The 20,718-nt window shown below is 52.8% G+C and overlaps 1 protein-coding gene across 1 annotated transcript in view; it reads right to left on the reverse strand.

Annotated features, from left to right (window-relative positions):
• Nucleotides 1–20,718, reverse strand: part of CSMD2 (CUB and Sushi multiple domains 2) — a gene marked incomplete at both ends in the record, with an annotated part of 311,031 nt that overhangs the window by 6,533 nt on the left and 283,780 nt on the right. Inside the window, 8 exons of the mRNA XM_082494202.1 lie at nucleotides 1,067–1,178; nucleotides 3,271–3,344; nucleotides 6,340–6,513; nucleotides 7,666–7,839; nucleotides 9,053–9,232; nucleotides 10,053–10,229; nucleotides 16,599–16,781; nucleotides 19,213–19,386. Coding sequence (XP_082350328.1) covers nucleotides 1,067–1,178; nucleotides 3,271–3,344; nucleotides 6,340–6,513; nucleotides 7,666–7,839; nucleotides 9,053–9,232; nucleotides 10,053–10,229; nucleotides 16,599–16,781; nucleotides 19,213–19,386 — 1,248 coding nt within the window. The remainder of the gene's footprint in view (nucleotides 1–1,066; nucleotides 1,179–3,270; nucleotides 3,345–6,339; nucleotides 6,514–7,665; nucleotides 7,840–9,052; nucleotides 9,233–10,052; nucleotides 10,230–16,598; nucleotides 16,782–19,212; nucleotides 19,387–20,718) is intronic.

The following is a 20,718-nucleotide window of genomic DNA, read 5'->3' on the forward strand; positions in this document are numbered from 1 at the left end:
CCTCGGCAGCCGTCACGAGGTATTATCTTCATCCTTGCTTTACGGCAGATGAAATATAAAACCCAGAAAGCTGAAAGACTAACCCGAACTCGCATGGTCCGGGAGCCCCGGCTGCGAGCCCGCAGCCCGGCTCGCAGGCAGCAGTTCAGCCCTCATTAGCAGCAACTGCATCCAACTTGGCGTGGCGGGAGGAGAAGGCTTTTACGCAAAACCTCAAGGCAACAACCCAGTAGTCCTTGCTGGCATGGGTAAGCCAAAACCACCTTCTATTTCAATGCACCGGGAGCAAAATCCCACGTAGAGCTGCTGCTGCGCCCCTGCAGTCTTCAGCGCAGCAGAGGGAAGCCTGCGAAGGTGGGGACGCGCTGCCACCACCCAGGCGAGCAGTGGGGAAGGGCAGCTCCTTCCAGAGCAACCTCTCCCCTCTCCCCTGATGCCACGGGCAGGAGTTTTTAAAGGCGGGCGCCCCGGCTGGGCTGCTCGCGGGATGAGCACCTACAGGGTTTGTTAGCGGAAAAATATCTCGTCAATAAAACACCTCACAAGGGAGAGGAAAAAGCTTTTTCATACTTATGATACAGGGGCCGTGATGGATATTGCCACTTAAATACATTAAACTCCTTCTGGTGTAGCAGGGAAAAGATGACAGACAGCTTAAAGGAAAGAGCAACACGTTATTAAAGACGAGGAGAAACGCTGCTCTGCCAGAGAGCCCTTCTGGCTAAACGCTAACCTTGGTCCCTGGAGCGCGGGCTCACGTCTCGGCCATCAAATACCGTTTCAGAAGCCCAAAACAAAGTCTCACCTGAAACTATGTCTCTGAGGAAGGGACAAGTGAAAAAAAAATCTCATCTGAAATCAGAAGTGACTGCTGGTGTAGTCACGTCAGGAGAGATGTGATCGTGTGATCTCCCTTTTCTTCAAAAAGATGTTTTCTCAGAGCTCCCCCCCAAACTCCCAGCCCTTCAGAGCCAGCAATTTCCACAGTGAAGCACAGCAACGAAACAAGGCAACAGCATGGTCAAAGGCACCCGTTTCCTTCGACAAAACCTCTCCCAGGACTTACGGACGCAGTCGGGCTGCACGCCGCTCCACGTCAGGTTGGGGAGGCAGGTCCTGGTGGTGGAGCCCTGCAGCAGGTACCCCTTCTGGCACTTGAAAAAGATGACGCTTCCCACCTGTTTCAACAGGAGATAAAACCTTGAGCTTTCAGTGCAATGTGACTCACCCATGCTTATCCGCAAAAGTACGTCTATAATTTTCCATCTTCTATGGGCTGGAGAGGGCAGTCACCCCCTTTCCGCCCTCACTGCCCTGCTGGAGGCTGGGGTCGAGAAAGCTCTCGGAGCCCCGGGAAAGCCATGGCAGGGAGTCGCTTCTGTCAGTGCTAGAGGCAAAGTTGCTTTGTCTTTTAAATATACCCACAGCCAGCATCAAACACAGGTGCTACCCGAAAGGACTGCAATTTTTGCCAAAACGGACATTCAATGTTAGTAGTATCAACAAACATCCCGTAGCTATACGACACATGCCAATTTGGATTGTGAATAGCAAAAAGGATCACAAAACCCGAAAACTTGACTTTTCAACATTTTTGAGGTACGCTTACTTTTTGCAGACTATCCACTTTTTTGCATTTGGTTTCAACCATATTATTATTATTTCAGCTAAACCATTATCGTACAACGGAGCTCACTCCCTGCTTCAGACGGGTCGGCAGTACGACGCTGTTCAGCTGCGAGTCCTGTTACTGCAACTGGATTTACTTTGAAACCAGAATATGCTGGAATAAAATTGCCAAGCAGGGCTCCGAGTACCTTTCCCACCCTGCCCAGCAAGGCTGCACCATGTGGGCCACCCCCTCACTGATCCTGAGGCCGAGTTTTATCACCCCGCTGCTCCTGGACGCTCAGATGGCTGCTGTGGTCCCCTGGGTACCACAGCCAGAGGCACCTTTTCCCTGTGACACTCGGCTCCAGCCACCACCTTGCAGAATCACAGTGTCATAGAACAGTTTGGGTGGGCAGGGACCTTGAAGACCATCCAGTGCCACCCCCTGCCCTGGGCAGGGACACCTCCCCCCAGCCCAGGTTGCTCCCAGCCCCATCCAACCCGGCCTTGAACCCCTCCAGGGATGGGGCAGCCACAGCTTCTCGGGGCACCCTGCGCCAGGGGCTCACCGCCCCCACAGGGAAACATTTCTTCCCAATATCTCATCTAAATCTGCCCTCTTCCCGTTTCAAGCCATTCCCCCTCGTCCCATCACTCCATGCCCTTGTACAAAGTCCCTCCCCAGCTCTCCTGGGGCCCCTTTAGGCACTGGAAGGGGCTCTGAGCTCTCCCCAGAGCCGTCTCTTCTCCAGGCTGACCCCCCCCACCTCTCCCAGCCTGTCCTCCCAGCAGAGGGGCTCCAGCCCTCCCAGCATCTCCGGGGCCTCCTCTGGCCCCGCTCCACCAGGTCCATGTCTCTCCTCTGTTGGGGGCTCCAGAGCTGGAGGCAGTACTCCAGGTGGGGTCTCACAAGAGTGGAGTAGAGGGGCAGAACACCTCCCTCGCCCTGCTGGCCACGCTCCTTCTGATGCAGCCCAGGATACGGTTGGCCCCTGGGCTGCGATTGCCCACTGCCGGCTCATGTTGAGCTTCCCATCAATCAGCACCCCCAGGGCCTTCTCCTCCGGGCCGCTCTCATCCCCTGCCTGAGCACCTGAGGTGGCTCCACGACGGCGTGCAGCTCTCAGACTGGCAGCTCTTACACAAGTCAGACTTATGGTATCTCAGTATTAATTAAAAACTAGAATGAATTCATTAAGACCCAAGATTAAGATAACTAATTAGCAGCAAAACCAAAAGACCCACTCTGGCAGGTGTAGCCGCATGGAATCAGCCGCCCCGGCCCCGTCGCAGCACCCACAGGGACGGCAGCGGAGGCTGGAGATGGAGCACCCCGGGGAATTGCTTTGGGTTTTTCTCTCTGCTGATTTCATACCATACGTAGGCTGAGATTAAGAAAACCACCTACAGAATTTGGTCTGAAAATGAATGGAAATTACGCCTCCGATGTGAATACTAATTACACTAATAACTATTAATTAGCACTGTAATTAATATCATAAATAATGCATGGCTAGTTAATCCCGCACAAATGCACTCTGAGGTCTAACGGAGCACGCTGGGACGTCCCGCTCACGGGAGGACACGTTAACCCATGCCAGGACTCGGGCATGGAGCGAGTGTCAGGGCGCAGCCGTGGGGACCCGGCCGTGACGGTACCTGGTAGCCCTGGGAGTTGTTCTGCATCCCGGAGAGAGGCACGCCGGGATCCGCGCAGGTCGTGAGGCTGGGGTCTGGAAGGAGAAGAGCAGAGGCAGCCTTGTAGAGGAGCGGCTGCGGAAGGAGCGTCAGAGCTCTGCCTTCCCCCGCTCCCCACGCCGAGACCCTGCTGCGCCTTCGCAACCACACAGAAATGTTTCGCTACAGAAGGAGTACGCAGCGACAAGGAAAAATACACAGATCTTTTCGTTTCTTAAATCCCTGACTGCTGCAACGCAAACTAACCAGAGGCACTTTCACCCAGGAGAAAACGTAAGAACATAAATCTTATGTCAGGGACAAGGCTCTCCCCTTCCCCTGTTCCGCACACGATGAGCGAAGCACCCGGCTCACCAGGGCTGTGCCCTCCGCTGCCACTGGCCACCCCCGGCCCCACGGTGACCCAGTCCTCTCCTGTGCCCTGGGCCAGCACCTCCGTCCCTCGGGGCTGCGCTCGGCGCTCGCTCGCACCTCGCTGTTTCACAGTGATAGACGGCGGCTGGAAATTTTAATGCATCTCAGATACATAATCTCCCTTTACGCCTCGTTTGTTCTCAATCTATCAGAAGATGAATACACACAATTCAGCAGGAATACCGGCTGCTACTCTTCTAGCATCTATCACGTTGTTGTTGTTTTTTTTTTTTTTCCCCCACAGCACGTCAACAGTAACAGCGCGTCAATGGAATTAAGGCAGAGATGCACAACATTAATATCAGCATCCCAAACCCAGCAAAGGAAACTGAAGTTTCTGTCGGAAATGCAGCGCAGCAGCAGCAGGTTCCCGGCTCCTCAGGGTCACAGGACCGAGCGAAGCTGCATCGCTGGCCACGGGGATGCGCCAGTAGCCGGCCAGGGGTGGCTATGGCAGCAGGGAGCTGGAGCGCCGCAGGATCTCAGCGCAATCAGATGAGAATCAGCTCCGGATTCCCAGCCTTCTTTCTCGGGCACGCTCAACATGGCTATGAGAAGGGCCATAAGCCCCACAGCAAAGCCCTCTCTACACTTACTCAAAATACTCCAACTTACAGGATTGTGGAAGACAAGAAATAAACTAAGAAAAGTCTCCACCATACAACACAGGGGGACAGCAGTGGCCTGGCACTGCAGGCTGCAGCTACAGGACAACTTCTGTACGTAACGGCATGGTCGCTTATTTTTCTGCCTTTATTCCTTATGATCTGACTCATTGCCCTCTTCACACTGAAACATTGTGTGCTTGTCGGTGTCGTCCTCAGGTCCTTGGAGCTGCGGTGAGTAACTAAACAAGGGACACGAAATGCGGCCGATTTGGGGCTGCGGCACGCAAACTAATTCATTTTCCGTCATTTGGCTCTGCTGAGCTTTTGTCATTTATCACTGACGCAGTTTCCATGGAAGCCCCCAGGTAAATCAGTGTGTCTCAAATAAATAAATGAAGAGCCCCGTGGCAGCAGGGTTGGATGGCAGAGGGTGGAGGGCAGAGCCGCTCTCCTGGCTGCTTCGGGGGGGTCTGTGGTGCTGCCAATCGAACGCGTCTCAAAAATGGGGGAGATCTGAATAAATACATCACTTTGGGCTCTGCTGCCTGTGCCAGACCCTGACGTTTCAGGGCAGGGTTTTATAGACGCACGTCTTCTCCCTTCCTGTGGTTTGTTTTGGGGAGACAAATTCAAAGTGCGTTCCACCAGCAGCATGACCAGCTGTATTTGCCGGGTTCAACCACAGACGGCCCCGGCGGGCTGGGTGCCACATGCGTGTGATGGGATCCCGGACAAGGGTTTGCCGGAAAGCGACGAAGCACTTAAAGCCAATATTTACAACAGTAGGCCGGTGCTCCCAACTCTTCATGTGAGAAAGCTCCTGGTGAAACCAAGAGGAAACTCGGAGGTTCAGGCCACGAGTATTTTTACATGACTGTAACTGCATTTAAGATGTAGCCAGAATGACTGAAAACCGCGGAGAACACCCTGAGATCCGTTTCTGCCCCAGATGCCCACATGAGGTGATGATGGTGGTGTTCAGGCAGACAGTTAAGGTAACGGCACGCAGCCCGTGCAGTTTATCACCACGGGAGCCCTAGGGTCCATGAATGTAGCCAGAGCTTTAAACGGGCGGAGAATGCTGTGACTAATTATCATTATACACCTCCCAGAGGTTTCAAAGGGTTCTGGAAGCCCCAGAAAATGGGCACCTGAAGAATGTCTGGAAATTTCAGCCTGAATCCCAACACCGCAGCTAGGCAAAGCAATTTGTAGGATTTTGATAACTGCATACAGCACCTTCATACTTCTCGGGAGTCACTATTCTGCCATTCCGGATATAATTCAAAGGCAGCAGAGAACATACGAATTCTCACGTGCATCCTTTAGGCAGAACTCCGTTTTGCTGCGGCTTCTGTGAGCAGAAGAGCTCCCCTCCACAGCAGCCCATGGCGGCTCTCTACAGTCAAACTGCATTTTCAGTCCCATCGCTGACACCGATAGCGTGCACGAAGCCAAGAGGTCCGATGTTGTCCGAGGTGCAGCAGCGTTAGCAGGGCACAGGGGACAGGGCACGAGCGCAGGCACAGCGCACTGCCGCTGTCCCCAGCCCCAGGGGCAACCCAGGCAGCACCAGCCTTTGGCACCTCTGCCTGGTGCTACCCTCACACCGCCCTCCGGATCTCACGGCCCGGGTTGCAAACGTTAACCTGGAAGATCTGCAGAGGAAGGTCTCCCTCCTGCCCACCGGCAGCCCAGCGCAGTGCTGAGGAGCAGTAACAGGGAGGAGGAGATTGTCTTCCTCGGACGCACTGTTGACCACCATTGGGGCGGGAATGACGGGGACAGGCGCTGAGTCTAAGCAGCACGTCCCAAGAGAAGGAGATGGGTTGTTTTCCACCAGCCAGGACGCACGAACCAAAAGCATCATCCCTATACATTCCGATTTTCAGGGGAACAAAGTGCTAATTCCTGCAAACCCAGAAAAGAAAACCAACTTTGCTACTCACGGAAAAGCAAGGGGACAACTCAAAGCTCTTAGATGCGAGACAGAGGCGTCTCCCCTTACCTATGCAGCTGGGCTGGGTCCCGCTCCATGTCCCGTCGGACTGGCAGAACCTCCGGGCCGATCCCACCAGCACGAGCGGGGCTAAGCAGGAGAAGGAGACGGAAGAGCGGTACGTGAAGCCTCTGTCCTCCCGCCTGCCTTGAGCGGGGATCCCCGGATCTCCGCAGAACACAGCTGCAACAGGCAGAGAGACACGTGGATCGCGATGAGCCTCCGCAAGAGCAAGCGATGTCAATAAGCTAAAGACGGGTCTATTAATGGCCCAAACCTTACCACTCCCTGCCATCAAACTCTGCGATTGACTAGGGAATTAGTAGTGGTAGAAGGCGTTGCTGGCTACTTTTCCTTGTAATTCTCTCTTTTTGTCAATTGCTGTTAATTAACTTCCACCTTCTCTCCCATTTTTTCCTTTTTTTTTTCTTCCCCCCCCAGCAGCATGCTCAGCTTTAAAATGTATCTCTAATTGCACGATGTCAAATTGCTATATGGTTCCATGTCACACAGAAAGCCCACTAATTATACAAGATCCGGGGAAAGGTGCACGGAACACAGCAAGGGCTTTGTATGATTTAATATGAAAATGGCTATTGTGCAGCTGCCAGCCATTCAGCCAAGAAAAGAAACTCAAATCTGCCTTTATCATTATGAGACATTTAACTAATTTTTTTTGCATTAGCTATTGTATCAAGCACACAGGTTTCCACCCCACCAAAGCTCTGCCTTCACAAAACATTCCAAACTTCTGCTGCAACAACACAGTGCCCTTTGCCAAAAGGCTTTTCTCCTACAGCTTTTGGCAGTTTCAAGAGCTCTGACTGCAGAAGACTCAGTCACTGGGGACACACACGGACAAACAGCCAGTCTTCAAGATGCCTGGTGGACAGGAACATGCAAGATCTTCAAACCTGTTGCAAACGTGACCCCACAGCTCTGCTGCAAGAGGTGGAGGGACCGACTGCGTCCCTGTGGCCACTGCTGCCTCCTCGTTACAGAGGTGGCAAACCGAGACTCGCAGCAATTTGGCTGCTGCCGGAGGTGGGGAGAACATTCAGACATTTGGCTGCAGGAGCCCTCTAAGCACCACCACGCTTTTCTCCTGGTGGGCAAAACTCCCACTGACTTCAGCTAATGCAAGACTTCCCTCGGGCTTAGGGGCACGGAGCACAGCAACCAGATATTTCACTTCCCGCATACTGAGAACGGGCAATCCGTAGCCCCTACGGTACTGCCCGGCAAGGCGGAGTTGACGCTAAAATCAGCCACATGGGTTTTAATCCTAGTCCTGCTCCCAATTCAGGCGCGAACACGTAGATGGCTGCGACTCACGAAAGCACTGGGGAATTTCCCCGCTCCAGGTGCCGTTGCCCTCGCAGGTCAGCACAGCGGGCAGGGAGAGCTGATAGCCCTCCAGGCAGGCGTAGCTCACGCTGGAGCCCCAGCTGAAGTCCGAGCCCACGACTTTCCCGTTGGGGATGGCTTGGGGGGATTTACAGATGATAGCTGAATGAAAAACAAAAGCACACACAGTTCTCTTGACTTCTCAGCAGAGTTATTTCCATTAACAAGCAAATTTACATAGGATCAAAGGTATACTCTCCTCTCAAAGAGCCCCTCCTGGGACTGGCCTAGCAGGGGTTGTACAAACTTTTCCAGCAGTTGTAAACCCCAGGATTTTACTTTGAAGTTTGGAGTTAACCAAATCCCAAATCTCCAAGTCAGATTTCTGAGTCAGTGTTTATTTCCAACCGCAGGTAAGAATCCAGCCTGACTTAGTGTGAAAACTCATTTAAGATTCCCTGAAAGATTCATACATTTTGGACAACCGGGCTGAGTTTCAGATTAGCAGTTGAATCAACAACCAGTCTGTATTTCATCTACTCTAGGGTATTTTAATATGACATTTTTGCAATGCTTTGCTTTTCAGCTCAGGGGAGCACTGGGAAAGATGCTAAGCTCATGCAAATCAGCCTGCCCTCCAAATGAGACTCTGGCCACACTCTGTATTATTCCTGCAACGTTAGCTCAGTGGAGAGAATGAAAGAGGAGTGTAAGAATTGCTCTTTACAGCCTCTAAAGGAACGAGAGTATATTTGGAAGTCTCTATGTGGTCTGCATTTATATCAGATTCATGACAGGTGAATTTTCCAGATTGCTAAAGAAGTACACAGATGCTGCCTCGAGCCTTATCTACACTTGGTGGGCGAGTAAAACACTTGCAGAAGAGATCCAGCCTGTCCTGCAACTGCTCTATTATTTCCCTTTCCTATCTCGGAACTACAGAGGCAATCTCAGAACTGAGAAATAATGAAAGGAGTTGGAAGAAACATTTTTCAGACTTCTAGATGATGCCAAAAAGTGTGTGCTTGCAAAACACACTATTTCGTTCGAGTTTGATCTGAGTTTTTTTGTGAAGAGCGAGTCACTTCGCTCTCTGTGCTTCACTTTTCCTTCTCTACTACAGGGATAATAGCAATTGCCTCCCTCCCAGGCATATTGTGATGCCTCATAGACCTAAAGATAGCAAGGTGTTCCTGCTGTGTTGATAAAACTCCGTAAGTGCCATAAACAGAGGGGACAGATTGGACGAAAGGATGGAGAAACTCCGAGGTGGGCTCCAGGCACCACGCAGTGGTTGCTGCCTTGTCACAAGTTACGAAAAAGTTTGCGGCCTGTAAAACTTCCATCCTCCGATATTTAGAGCAACCAGTCTTACCCTTGCAGGCAGGTTTGGTGCCATTCCAGGTTCGGTCTTTCGTGCAGGTTAGAGAAGATGCCCGGTCTGACTCCATCATATACCCGGGCGTGCACTGGAACACCACCGTTTTATTGTAGGTGAAATCACTGCCCAGTCTAACGCCGTTGGCTGGCACACCGGGGTCACCGCAGTTGATCACTGCCAAAGAAAAAGAAAGAAGCATTTCTGGCTGACCACCCCTCGTCTCGCACTTCTGGAGCTGCAATACGTAGAAACCTGATGGTCCTGAGCACTTTGCAATGCAGGATGCAATCCATTAATGGCGGAGAAGGGCGCATTTGGAGAGCGGGGCCAGCTATGGAGTAAACTGGGCTACAGCACGTGGAGAAAACTTTGCTTCTCCTCAGTGGAGCGAGCAGTGATCTTAATGGCACATTAAGACCTTGCAAGAAGAAGTATTAACACACATTAAACATTAAAGAAAACCTGGGTCAAATCCGGGCTAGGTGGAAGACAGTTTGCCCGTGGCAGCCCCTCCTCTCTTTACCCTAGTTACTGTCTCTCTATGTAAGACCGCGTTTGCCGTCACTCATGGTCCTGCCGTGGGCACCGCAGCTGGGAGCCGTGGGGAAACCCAGTGTGCTCACCGAGGGCTTCGGAGCAGCGGCTCTGCGCACGCACGCCCCGGTGCCAGCACGCCGGCAGGCAGGAACGCTCACGTTCAGAAGCAGCCCCGGAGAACCCCTCCAGGTTGGCTGACATCTACTCACGCAAGTTCTTACAGAGCTCCCTTCATCCAACTGGAAAAAAACAACCCCAAAGCAAGAGTTTTCCATTAGGTACTTGCAGGGACTGTGGGCTGAGCGACTGCTGCTGCCGCTCGATGGTTTAGCCGAGTTTCTCAGCACGGCACATGTGTGCACGTCCACCGCGAGCATCCAACGCGCCCTGACAACCTGTCCCCAGAGCCTGGCAGCATCGTTCATCTCATCTTCCAGGAATCCATCCCAGCGCTCACCTGTACACTCTGGACTGGTCCCAGTCCACGTCCCGTTCACCGTGCAGTGCCTGCTCAGCACTCCTGTGGAATAATAGCCTTCCCGGCACTGATATATAATGGAACTGGAGAAAATCAAGCCGTCGTTAAATATAACCCTGGCGTTGCTGGGCGTTCCTGGGTTTCCACAGGATATAACTAGAAAGCAAAATAGCAAAGTTAAAATAAAACTCAAAACACAAACAACCCCCCGCCCGACCCAAACCCCGAGGCTTTCGTCCTGCAATTGACTGTTCTCAATAGGAGTAAGACTGCCTGCAAAGCCCCTGCATCAGCTCAGAACGAACAGGCAATTCCGTGGAAAATCAGCTACTCCAACCCCACAGGGTGCCAAAGGCCATTCCCAGCTCGGAGCGAGGGCTCTCCCTTGCCAGGCAGCACGGCCCAAGGCTGCGTGCGGCATCCCTGGCTGGGGATTGGAAAAGACCCTCCATCCCTGCAGCCAGGCGGTGCCCGAAGCACCAGCCCCGCTCCTCTCCGGGGGGATCCTGCAGTTGGCCCCCACAGCCAAGCCTGGGAGCAACCTCCCCCCGCCCGCCCCTCCAGCCTGAGGGAAGAACCCGCGTCCGCTTGCCGCAGAGGCTTTATCCCGGCTCTCAATCTCACATCTGCTCCTGCAGCTTAATAAAGCAGGTGGTGCCGAGCCTGGAGTCCCTCCATCTTCCAGGAGTTCGGGAGCCTGGACCCGAGCGTGCCGCTTTGCCGCCGGCCCCTTTGGGATGCCGACAACTTTGCAGACTTCAAAGGAAGGAAAGCAGCGCGGGAGCCCCCGGCTCTCCCACTGGGGCATCGCTCACTGCCCAGCAACCTCCAATTACGCTTTCAGAGGAGGGAGAATATTGCAGGAATACAATTATAGGTTTGTCACTTGCCCAAGTTTTATGTCCAAAGTACCTCAGCACCGCAGCAGTAAAAGGGCACCAGAGTGAATGGTGGTGCACGAAACCCTGTCACGACAAAATAAGCCCCTGCAATAATTGCATCCAGCCCTCATTTACTCTGAAATTACAGGACGTAAAAGAAAATCACATGAATCAAGCACAGGCCTAAACCGCACGCTCCCAGCTCTTTGACGAGGAAACTCCCGGCTCCCACCCCTCCCCTCCAACGTGCCACAGTCTCGGCAGGAGCATCAGTCTGTGCCCACACGAGGTGACCCGTCCCTGCCCCGGGACTGCTCCCGGCCATTCTCCATGGGTAAATGCAACTTCAGGCGCCCGCGGGAAAGCAGCGAGCACAGGCCACCAGCGCGAGGAGAGAAGTCTTCCTCCGCCTTGTTGCTTCGTTTGCTGACAGCCTGTTAACATATGAGCTTGTTGGAGGCATATCTGTTTGACAGGAGGAAACTAATAACCATTCTGGACTGTGTGCGCAGAAACTCTGCATGGCACTAAAATCATCCGAGGTGCTCTCTCGTTACAGGTTTCTCATGCAGCCAACGTCTCTGTGATACACGGTGTCATTTCCAAGAGATGCTGGGATAAAAGTCAGATTCTATCAACTCGGAAAAAGCTCTAAATTACTATTTCACTGCCTGCCCATACATCAGCTGTTCTCTCCTGCCCAACCTCCTCCACCTATGCATGTGGCCAAGCACACACAGACTACCCAAAAATATCACTTTTGTGACTACAAGGAGACTCATGGAAATGGTTTAATAGCAGTGTGCATCAGCTGTGACCTGTATAGGCTAGATATAAAAAAAGCCATAAATGTAAGGATGAAAGGTTTGAACTTTTAAAATCATATAAATATAAATAGGAACTAACCATGCAAGTGAGCAGTAAGTGAGTAAACAATTCCCTTTGGCTTCAGTGGGAGATATAAAATAAATTATTCCCCAAAAGAAAACTGGGTTCGGCTCTGGTTTTTGAACAGGCCATAAATTCTAACGACCCTGGAAGTCCCACAGTCATACCCACTCACGTCTCCTTAAGAATCTCAAACCCAACCACCTTCAAACTGAAGTCAAAATTCAAGAAAATAACACAAAAATCAGCTGCATCAGATGGGGATTTCTTAGAGTCGCTCCTTCCGTACCAGGGAAATACTTCAGGAGGTGACGCTCGGTTGAAAGGACCGATGTGACGGGAGAGGTTTGACCCTGCGCCGCAGGCAGGAGCACGAGGGGTGCCGAGAGCAGCTCACCCCGCTCCTCTCCCCCGAGACTTGGCGGCTGCCATGTTGCACAAGACAGGACAGACAAGTGCAGAGGTCCAGACCCTTGGCACCCCGAAGGGCCCGTGTCTCCCCAGCCGTGCCAAAGACCCACGAGCCCCGAGGCCCAGCCTGCTCCGGCCGTCCCGCGCTGCCAGGCTGAGGAGCCCCGTAGGGCACTCCTACAACCCCACTGCCGCTACTGAACCATTTCAAATGTCCCCGGGACTTACAGATCGTTAGAGAACTCCCCACCTCGGGCTTGCTGGGTTTGTTTCTTTATCAAAGTAAATTTTGTTCCTACAAATTATTTTTACGAAGTCCTTTTTGAGCAAACCCCATGGAAAAGCCTGCTAAATGCGATTACCTCCATCCCCACCAAGCACCTACACCCCTCTGAAGCCCACCCGCAGCACGAGGTTTGCCACCAGCTCCAGGCCAGGCAGCGGGATGGGGTGAGCTCTGCACAGCAGGCTCCGAGCTCCACTGGAAGTCTAACGGGAGATGGCACAGCGGGAACCAAACACTTGAAAATGTGTTCCTGAGCTCTCCTGAGAACTCAGCTGCTGGCCCTCACCTGGGAGCTGTAAGCTCCTTTCGAGACTTTATTGCTTCCCCAGGTCTGCAGCGAAGTCAAGGGCACAGCGTCACATCCCCCTGGTCCCCCCCAACCCGTACCCTGCAGACACGAAGAGGTGCTGAGAGGAGGGTTTCGGAACCGGTGGCAGTGAACTGCCTGGGCTGGTGCTGCCACACTCTGCCCCAACTCCTCCTCCTCCTTGAGAGGAACCCATTTGGGTTTCAGAGAATGTGCGCTGTGCGCATGTGCTGGGGTGGCCCGTGAGCGACAGCGGGGACTTCGGTGTCTGCCTGACTCCTGGTGACAGCCCGAGCTGTCCCCTGCCTTCTGTACGCTGCAAAGTGGCCTCTGCTATATAAAACACCACAAAGCTCAGAGGTGCTCCAGAGCTCAGCAATAATTAATTTGATTCCAATTCATGCATACTTTTTCTGAAAAGCTTGTTACAATTCCTTCCCCCCCCCATCCTTCCCTTCCCTACATGTTTTACAGCGAGAAGCTGCTGGGAGACGGGAATGTCTCTGGGTGGTGCTCAGCTCAGAGCCGGCGAAGCTGTGCAGGAAGCCAGTGATGCTCAGGGATGGTCCACAAGCTCCTCCCCAGGTACCACTGTTGGCCAAAGCAGCATCGTCTGGAGCAGGGCAAGGGGCACGTGCTGTTACTTATCACACACTTTAAGGTCCCCCAGCCCTGCACAGCAAATACCTCCCTGAAACCCGTGAGAGGGGCTCGTTTCAGGGCCGTCCCTTCAGCCAGCGCCAAGAGAAGGCACGTTTCCGCAGGGAGCCGCGAGCCCCGCTCTTCAGAAACCGCAGCGGGGAAAAGCTGAGGGGCGATGATGGTGCACATCTGCCTACGCTTGAGGTGGCGTGTGAATAGTGTCCTTTGCACGGTCCCCCTCCTCTGTCCTAATCTTTATAACCGTCGGTCCTTCTTTTGGGCTCTGCTGCCGCCTGACCGCCCGGCTCAGACGCGCTCCTAACGATGTCTGACACATCAGGCAGAGCCTCCTGCTGGAATAAGACACAGCCGAGAGCCTTTGGAGTCCCAAAGCCTTTGCTTCAGGGCTGGTAATTTCCGTGCTGTTTAATTTAGCCGGCAACCCATAACCCACCTAACCATGTGGAGAGAGAAAGAAAAAAGCAGCGCGGACCCAAATCCCAGCCCTGCCACTTCCCATGTCCTCAGCAGTCAAATGGGCTTGAGGCACAACTCAGTTTCTCTTCCCAGTGTTATCACTTAAAATAAACACACTTCTGTCTACTGAAACTGCCAGAGAGCAGCCAGAGCCCCATCTCACTTCGGATGCAGTTTTAATTCACTTGGAGAAACAAAAAACATTATAAAACCAAATATTCTGCTCAGCTTCTAAGCGGAGGAGGAGGAGGAGGAGGGAGTGTAGAGCAGAGTACAGCCGATGAGGCCCCTCCTGCACCACTCCTCGGTGAACACAGGCAGGGCATCAGGAAGGAGGAGAAAGAAGGAAAAAAGCATCTAATATTTCATTTACACTTTAAAAACTCGCTGGCAATTAAAGGTAAATGAGGCCTGAAACCTGCAATTTTCAGAAAGCCAGGGGAGCTGCGCTTACCGGGGGCAACAAAACCAGAGCTACGTGAACCAGACTGAAGCAGGAGTCTCACAAGCAGTCCCTGCAATTAATTTCATTCCAAACCATTTGTACATTTTGGAAAAATCAGTTGTGATTTTTTCTGCCTCCCTATTCCTTTGGTTTTCTTAAAAAAAAAAAAAAAAAAAAGTTACAGTGGATAAAAGGTATCAGGATGAGGAGCCAGTGAGTTTCAAGGTGACCCTCTGCGAAGACCAGTGCTCCTCACACCTCCCCGCCGTGGACCAGAGCCGCATCAGTCCCGGTGCACGAGGACACCGACGGTTGAACACCACCTCCTTGACTTCAAAGTCAAGCAGATGCTTTGTCATTGAACCTATTATGGCAGCTTGCTCGCTCGCTCTCTCTGAAATGGAGATAACAACTCCTCTCTCCTTCCCTTCTATTTACGCTGTGGGCTTTGCACGGTGTCCTCCGGATGCCCGCGCGCTTCGTGTTCCTCTGCAGTGGGCGCCCACCTCCTGCTGAACGCACCCGGACCCTCTGCGCTCATCCAGCGGCTCACCCGGAGAGCAATTTGCATTGAGTTCCCTGGGCAGGCGAGCGCGGGTGCCCTGCGAAGCCCCGTCAGGCTTGATTTGCTCAATTTTGGTGGCTGAGAGCGGCGAACAAGTGGCTGAGTCAGAGAGGCACCGCACCGCCGAGGTGCCGGGCGGCCCCGCTGCCGTGCTGCCGCGCTTCCGCATGAGCAGAGACGCCCGTTCCTGCCACGCGCTGCCTGGGCAGCCGGCCCTCGTCCTCACTTGCCCTGAATTCATTCCCCAAATTAATCTCTCCCCTCCCTCTCCTGTAAATACCCGTTCCAGAAAGTTGAATATAAGACTCAAAGTGCCGTCAGAAGAACAGCTCGTAGCGCTCGCAGCTCGCCGTGAATACAAACGACACACTGCTCATCACTGTAAATTACTTTCCTATATTGGCCAGTCAGCACTTAACATTAAACGACTACATTATAGGCCTAATGTTATTATTATTCATAAAGTATGAAAAAAAATCTGCCAGGGATCCGTATTTTGGTACTTTTGGAACCTGATGGGTTATTTATCCTGAGATTAATGAACAGAGCCTTTCCACAGAAAGGAAAAAAAACACAGAGAATGAAAAAAACCCCGAGACCTGAGTGTATTAATAACATGATTCAGTGTCTTCTCAATCAAGAGCTCCATCAATTTGGAATAAATTTCCAATTCATTTACAAACTCTCCCTGAGCTTTTGGCTTTCAAATCAGCTGGAGAGAAGCACTTGCCCAGGTCTCCTTCCATTTGGTATCCTGCCTCGGTTTGGCTTTTGTTCTTTCCCCAAGTGATTTTTAAACACTTTTATAAAACAGTAGCAGTGAGCAGCACAGCTCAGAGAATCCGGCTGGGGGTTTATTAGATTGGATTATAGGGCCTTACTTGATTCCTTCAAATGGAAAAAAAAGGGGTTTGGGGTTTTCAAATGCGAAAATATGCTTACTGGATTATAATTAGCATTTTGCGTTTCTGCTTAATGTAAATGACTCTTGCATGTGCCAGTTCCAGCTCTAACGGAGGTTTGAAGCTATTGACATTTCTCATTCTGCTGAAGTTCCTCAGCAAAGCAACAGTGAATTATTTGGCAGTACCGCACCCGCAGATCTGGCACAAACTGGGGCGTTTCCGATCACCCGCTTGGCTGTGGGACGCAGACGAGGGAGGTTCACCCCAGACGCTTGCAGTGAGCCCGTGAGCCACGGTCTCGGGGGATGACTGGAAGTGAGGATGAGTTCCCCAAGGCTCTTCCTGCTCTACACCCTCAGTCTCCATGTTGGCATGAACCTGAAGAACCTGAACCCCTTTACACCACCGTCCCGGTGCACCCCGCTCGGCGGAGCAGAGCTGGGCACGCAAAAAGGCCATACTTATCCTCCAGCCCTGAAAAACCCTCCTGTGAGATGGGACCTGCAGATGTTTGGAAAGGGGAGAACTCCTTGACACACACAGAGTATTTGGAGGAAATGCTAAATAAGAGTATTATTTCTCGCGGCACCGGGCTGTCCCTGGCAACTGCGGCAGAGGAGAGGGGCTGGCTGGGCGGCCGTCCCCGCCGCGGTCAGGCTGGGGACACCCAGAGCAGGCTTGGCGTGACGCGGGAGAGGATGGAGGGTTGGAGAAGTACCTTCACACTCCGGCTGCGTGCCGCTCCAGGAGCCGTTGGCTTGGCAGGTCCTCTCGGATGAACCCCGGAGCATGTAACCGGGCTCGCAGCTGAACCGCACCACGCTGCCTCCATCGAAGTCATCTCCCAGCCCAATGCCGTGGGAGGGGATCCCCGGGTCACCACACACGCCCTGGCTGCCTCCTGTTGAGGAGAGAGCACAGTGTCAGCAGAGGAAGCAAATCATGGGCTTTGGCCCTTCTTCCCTCTCAACTGCACGCGTTCAGAGAGCCAGCCGGCAGATCTGGAGCCTGTGGCTTCTCAATTTAACTCTGACTGGCGCTCAGCAGAGCGGGAAAATTCCAGATGAAACATCCCCCGACTCTGGGAGCCCACTGGTTTTACACTGGATGCAAAATATGGCCATAAGTCCTGAATCTCGAGATGGAGCCCTCACCGGCTGCAGCTGCTTTCGGCGGCAGCTGCTCCAGCAGCGCGGCTGCCAGCATCGCTCACGCCGATGGTTTCCCTCCAAGCAGAAATTACGGCACGCTCCCAGCCACCTCAGCACGCCCTAGCTGTATCTGGAGAACAAGAAGCGGTTGGGTTTGGAGCAGAGAGGCGGGCGGGATCCAGCTGAGAACCATCCGCTCGTACAAGTCGCGAGCGCTCGGAGCTGCCGGCTGGAAGGTGGGGGGACAGGAGGAAGGGCGCAGCTGCAGCAGATTCCTCGCAGGGGTTCTCCGGAGCAGGCTGGAGAAATGCCCACTCCTTACGGCCTGACACAGGCTCACGCCGCGTGGGCCTGTTCCTGGCTTTCTCCGCTAATGATCTGTGTAAACACATCCACCCCCAGGCCAGGAAAGACGATTTCACTCCTGCAGCTAGCACTGAGGTTCCCCGGCCCTTCTGCAGGTACAGCCTTGGCAGCGTTACGTGTAATACAAAACATAATGAGCATATTCATCATCTGGGGAACGTACTCGCTTGTGAAGAGAAGGGGGAGAATGCTCCAGGTTCAGCCTTTTTTTTCACATAATGACTTATATCAAAGTCTTTTGTTTCATCTTCCAAAAACCACTGTCACACCATAGGGATCTTCTGCGCACGGTGGAGAGCCTTTGGCAGGAGATGATGGGAGCTGTGTTCTGCCCCTGGGGAAGGGCCCTTGGGAGAACCTCCCCTGGGCAAGAGCCAGAAAAGACATGAACCTCTGCTGGTTCCTGCCCCAGGTTCCTGTGAGGAGGCGCTGGGGGAATGAGGCTCTGGGCTAGAATTTTGTGCTCTTGCTGTTGTTAAAGTAGAGGAATGTGATTAAAGGCTTCACTCTTCAATGCTTTTGAAACTATACCACCCAAGTTTGGTGTAAAAGAGGAGCCTTTCTCCAAGCCCTCGGGTGGAAATCATGGCTTTGAAGCACTGGGCATTCACCCGGCCCCAAATCAGAGATGGTCTGTCGAATGCCATCAGCTTTGGCCTAAAGCTGCCTCCATGAAGTCATTCAGAAAAACCACACACGCCAGATGTCAGCAGGAACCAGTCAGAGTAACACTGAATGTTTCCAAAAATCCACCCGCAAAGATGACAGGAGAGACAGTGAAAACCACATGGGGAAAAAGGCACGAATTAGAGCAGAAAACCCTTCCGAGCAGCTACAGATCAAGAACTCTGCAGATACGGCTTCTGAATATGAGGATGACTGTCTGATTTCTTTTTCCCTTCCAAAGCAGAGGTTAAACCTGGTCAAGTGGAGCTGCTAAATCTAAGTGGCATAATTAAAAATTAACACTTGTCCCAAATGCTTTGCTCCAACCAAGTTCTTATTTTGTCTGCCTCCGTGCTCTCCAAGGACCACGTGCCGGGATGGTGTGGGGAGGGCGCTGCACAGCACCCTGCCAGTTACTCACCACCTTTCCCTCCATGGGAGGCCATCAGCTGAGACCCCAGCGCCCCGACTGCGGGAGGGTGGCAAGCACGTCTCATTGCAGCCCCCGCCATTCCGACCCAAGTCCGACTCATCGCGGACTTTTTTTGCTTATCGGGATGTTTTCAGTGCAAGACCTTTCTCACCCTGGCACGGGAGTGGGGATGGACTTCTGTTGCCAAACTGCTCTCGGTGGAGATGCTGAGGATGCGGAAACGCACTGTACCAGCTTCCACGTGCCTTGTGCAGACCTGGGACTGCTGTGGTGCCATAACAGCAGATGTTAGGCCCTGGAGAAGGGCCACATGGGCTTCTCTTATCGGAACGCATGAGAAAGAGGGTCAGACGCTGCAATTCGGATGCAAGGACCCGATTTTGCCTGAGCCACGTTCATCCTGCACAGACTCCGCATGGAGAAAACTGTACAGCAGCGGGCTGCAGCACACCGCCTCCCACCACCGTTTGCTGCAGTGATTTATTCCTCGTCTCACAAGCCGAGTGCTTTACTCCCTGCCAGTGCTTATCATCCAAGTTGCAGGAGACTGGATAGCTGAGAGGCAGGCTGAGGGGAGAGCCTTCCACAACCTCCCTCTGCAGCACGTCTATTTCTCCGGCCCAAAGCACAGCCTGTTGGCTGCCCCCTCGCCGGGTAAAAAGGGGGTAGTGGAGGATGGGACTGCCCCATCCCCTCCTTCCTGAAGCCCACCTCACCTGAGCAGTGGGGCAGGGACCCGCTCCAGCGCCCGTCAAGCTGGCACATGCGAGTGGAGTTTCCGATCAGAGTCCGCTTCCCAAGGCAGCTGTACCGGACCACGGAGCCGACGGTGTACTTGTCTCCCGAGATCTGAGCGTGGGGTGGGGAGCCGGGGTGGCCGCAAGAGACCACTGTAAGAGACAGAGGCAACAGCTTCAGCCAGGAGGGAACTGCTCGTGATGCTCGTTCGAAGGCAGATGCAGCAGGGACACAGCAAAGCACCGCGTGTTTGAGGTGGCTGCGTGGGACTTTGGCAGCTTAAACCCACTCGTCTGCCCCGCAGCCCACCAAATGCCCGGTGGCTCGTGCCACGCTGCAGGTGTGGCACATCACTCTCCTTCTGGGCAACGTGAGCTGGTGCTCTAAGGGTTTGTGCATAAATGCCCAGTCCTGACGCTGACAGGCATTTTGCAGGTTCCTTGAAAAACTCATCCCTTCTTAAAGATGAGTATTTCCGTGTGCACCCTCACCCCCAGCCACCCCCGGCAGCGCCAGGTCCTGCGACACCGAGCTGCAATCGATGCCGTGTCACACCCGAGCAAATTATCCCGGCAGATTCTGAGCGCTGCTCACTCGACCATTGCCAGTAAAAAGCCACCGCTAACAATAATTAATAGGTTTACTTTAGCTTAGCAATCAAAGCGGAGACAGGGAGGCTGTTGACAAATACACTGACAGATCCAGGGGCTGTTAGACAGGTTTGGATGAGGACGCTCAGCGTAAAGACCACGCACCGCTCGGTTTCTGAAGGAAAGCGCCCGTAACTGATATCTTCTCTCCCTCTGCTAGTCTAAAAATACCAATACTGGCATTAGGTAGAAAACATGATGTATGTTTCAATAAAAAGGAGAGCACGCGTATGTTTGGGCACGTGGGCGTTGAAATATACTGGTGCAGAGCTGTGACTAAAACCAAGGACGCTTTGCAAGGAAATGGGTTTGATGGCTAATACTTAAACTCACGCTGTAACTAACAATTTAATAACAGATACTCCAGCAGACTCAGCTAAGCTTAAAACCTGTGGCGGCATTGAGGATTTTAAAGGATTTACGCACACCGTGTGAAGACTGTTACTTGCGATGCGTTAGGCTCCGCTCCCGGGTACTGGACGTACTGGACTCGCTCCCCCACCCCTCAAAGGGGATCGGCTCTGGTTTACCCTCTCCTCAGAAACAGGCGTGAGAACACTCGCAACCCGAGCTTGTCTGGCTTCAACCTTCTTAATTTATGTTTTAGGAAATGCCTGGTAATTGTAGGTACTCAGCTACGAACACTTTAAAAAGGTATGGGTTTCAGCACTGAGCGCATCTGAAGGTCAACACACAGAAAACAAAGACATGCAAAAATCTCTTTCCTCTTTTTTTTTTTTTTTTTTTTTTACACTATTAAGCCCATGAATCCAGACAATCAGTTGTAAAACTGACCTGAATTTCCAAAGTTTTGAGAATGCCCACAAATCCTCC

This window comes from Vanellus vanellus (assembly GCF_965231255.1).
Source record: "Vanellus vanellus genome assembly, chromosome: 22".
NCBI classification, from domain to species: Eukaryota; Metazoa; Chordata; class Aves; order Charadriiformes; family Charadriidae; genus Vanellus; species Vanellus vanellus.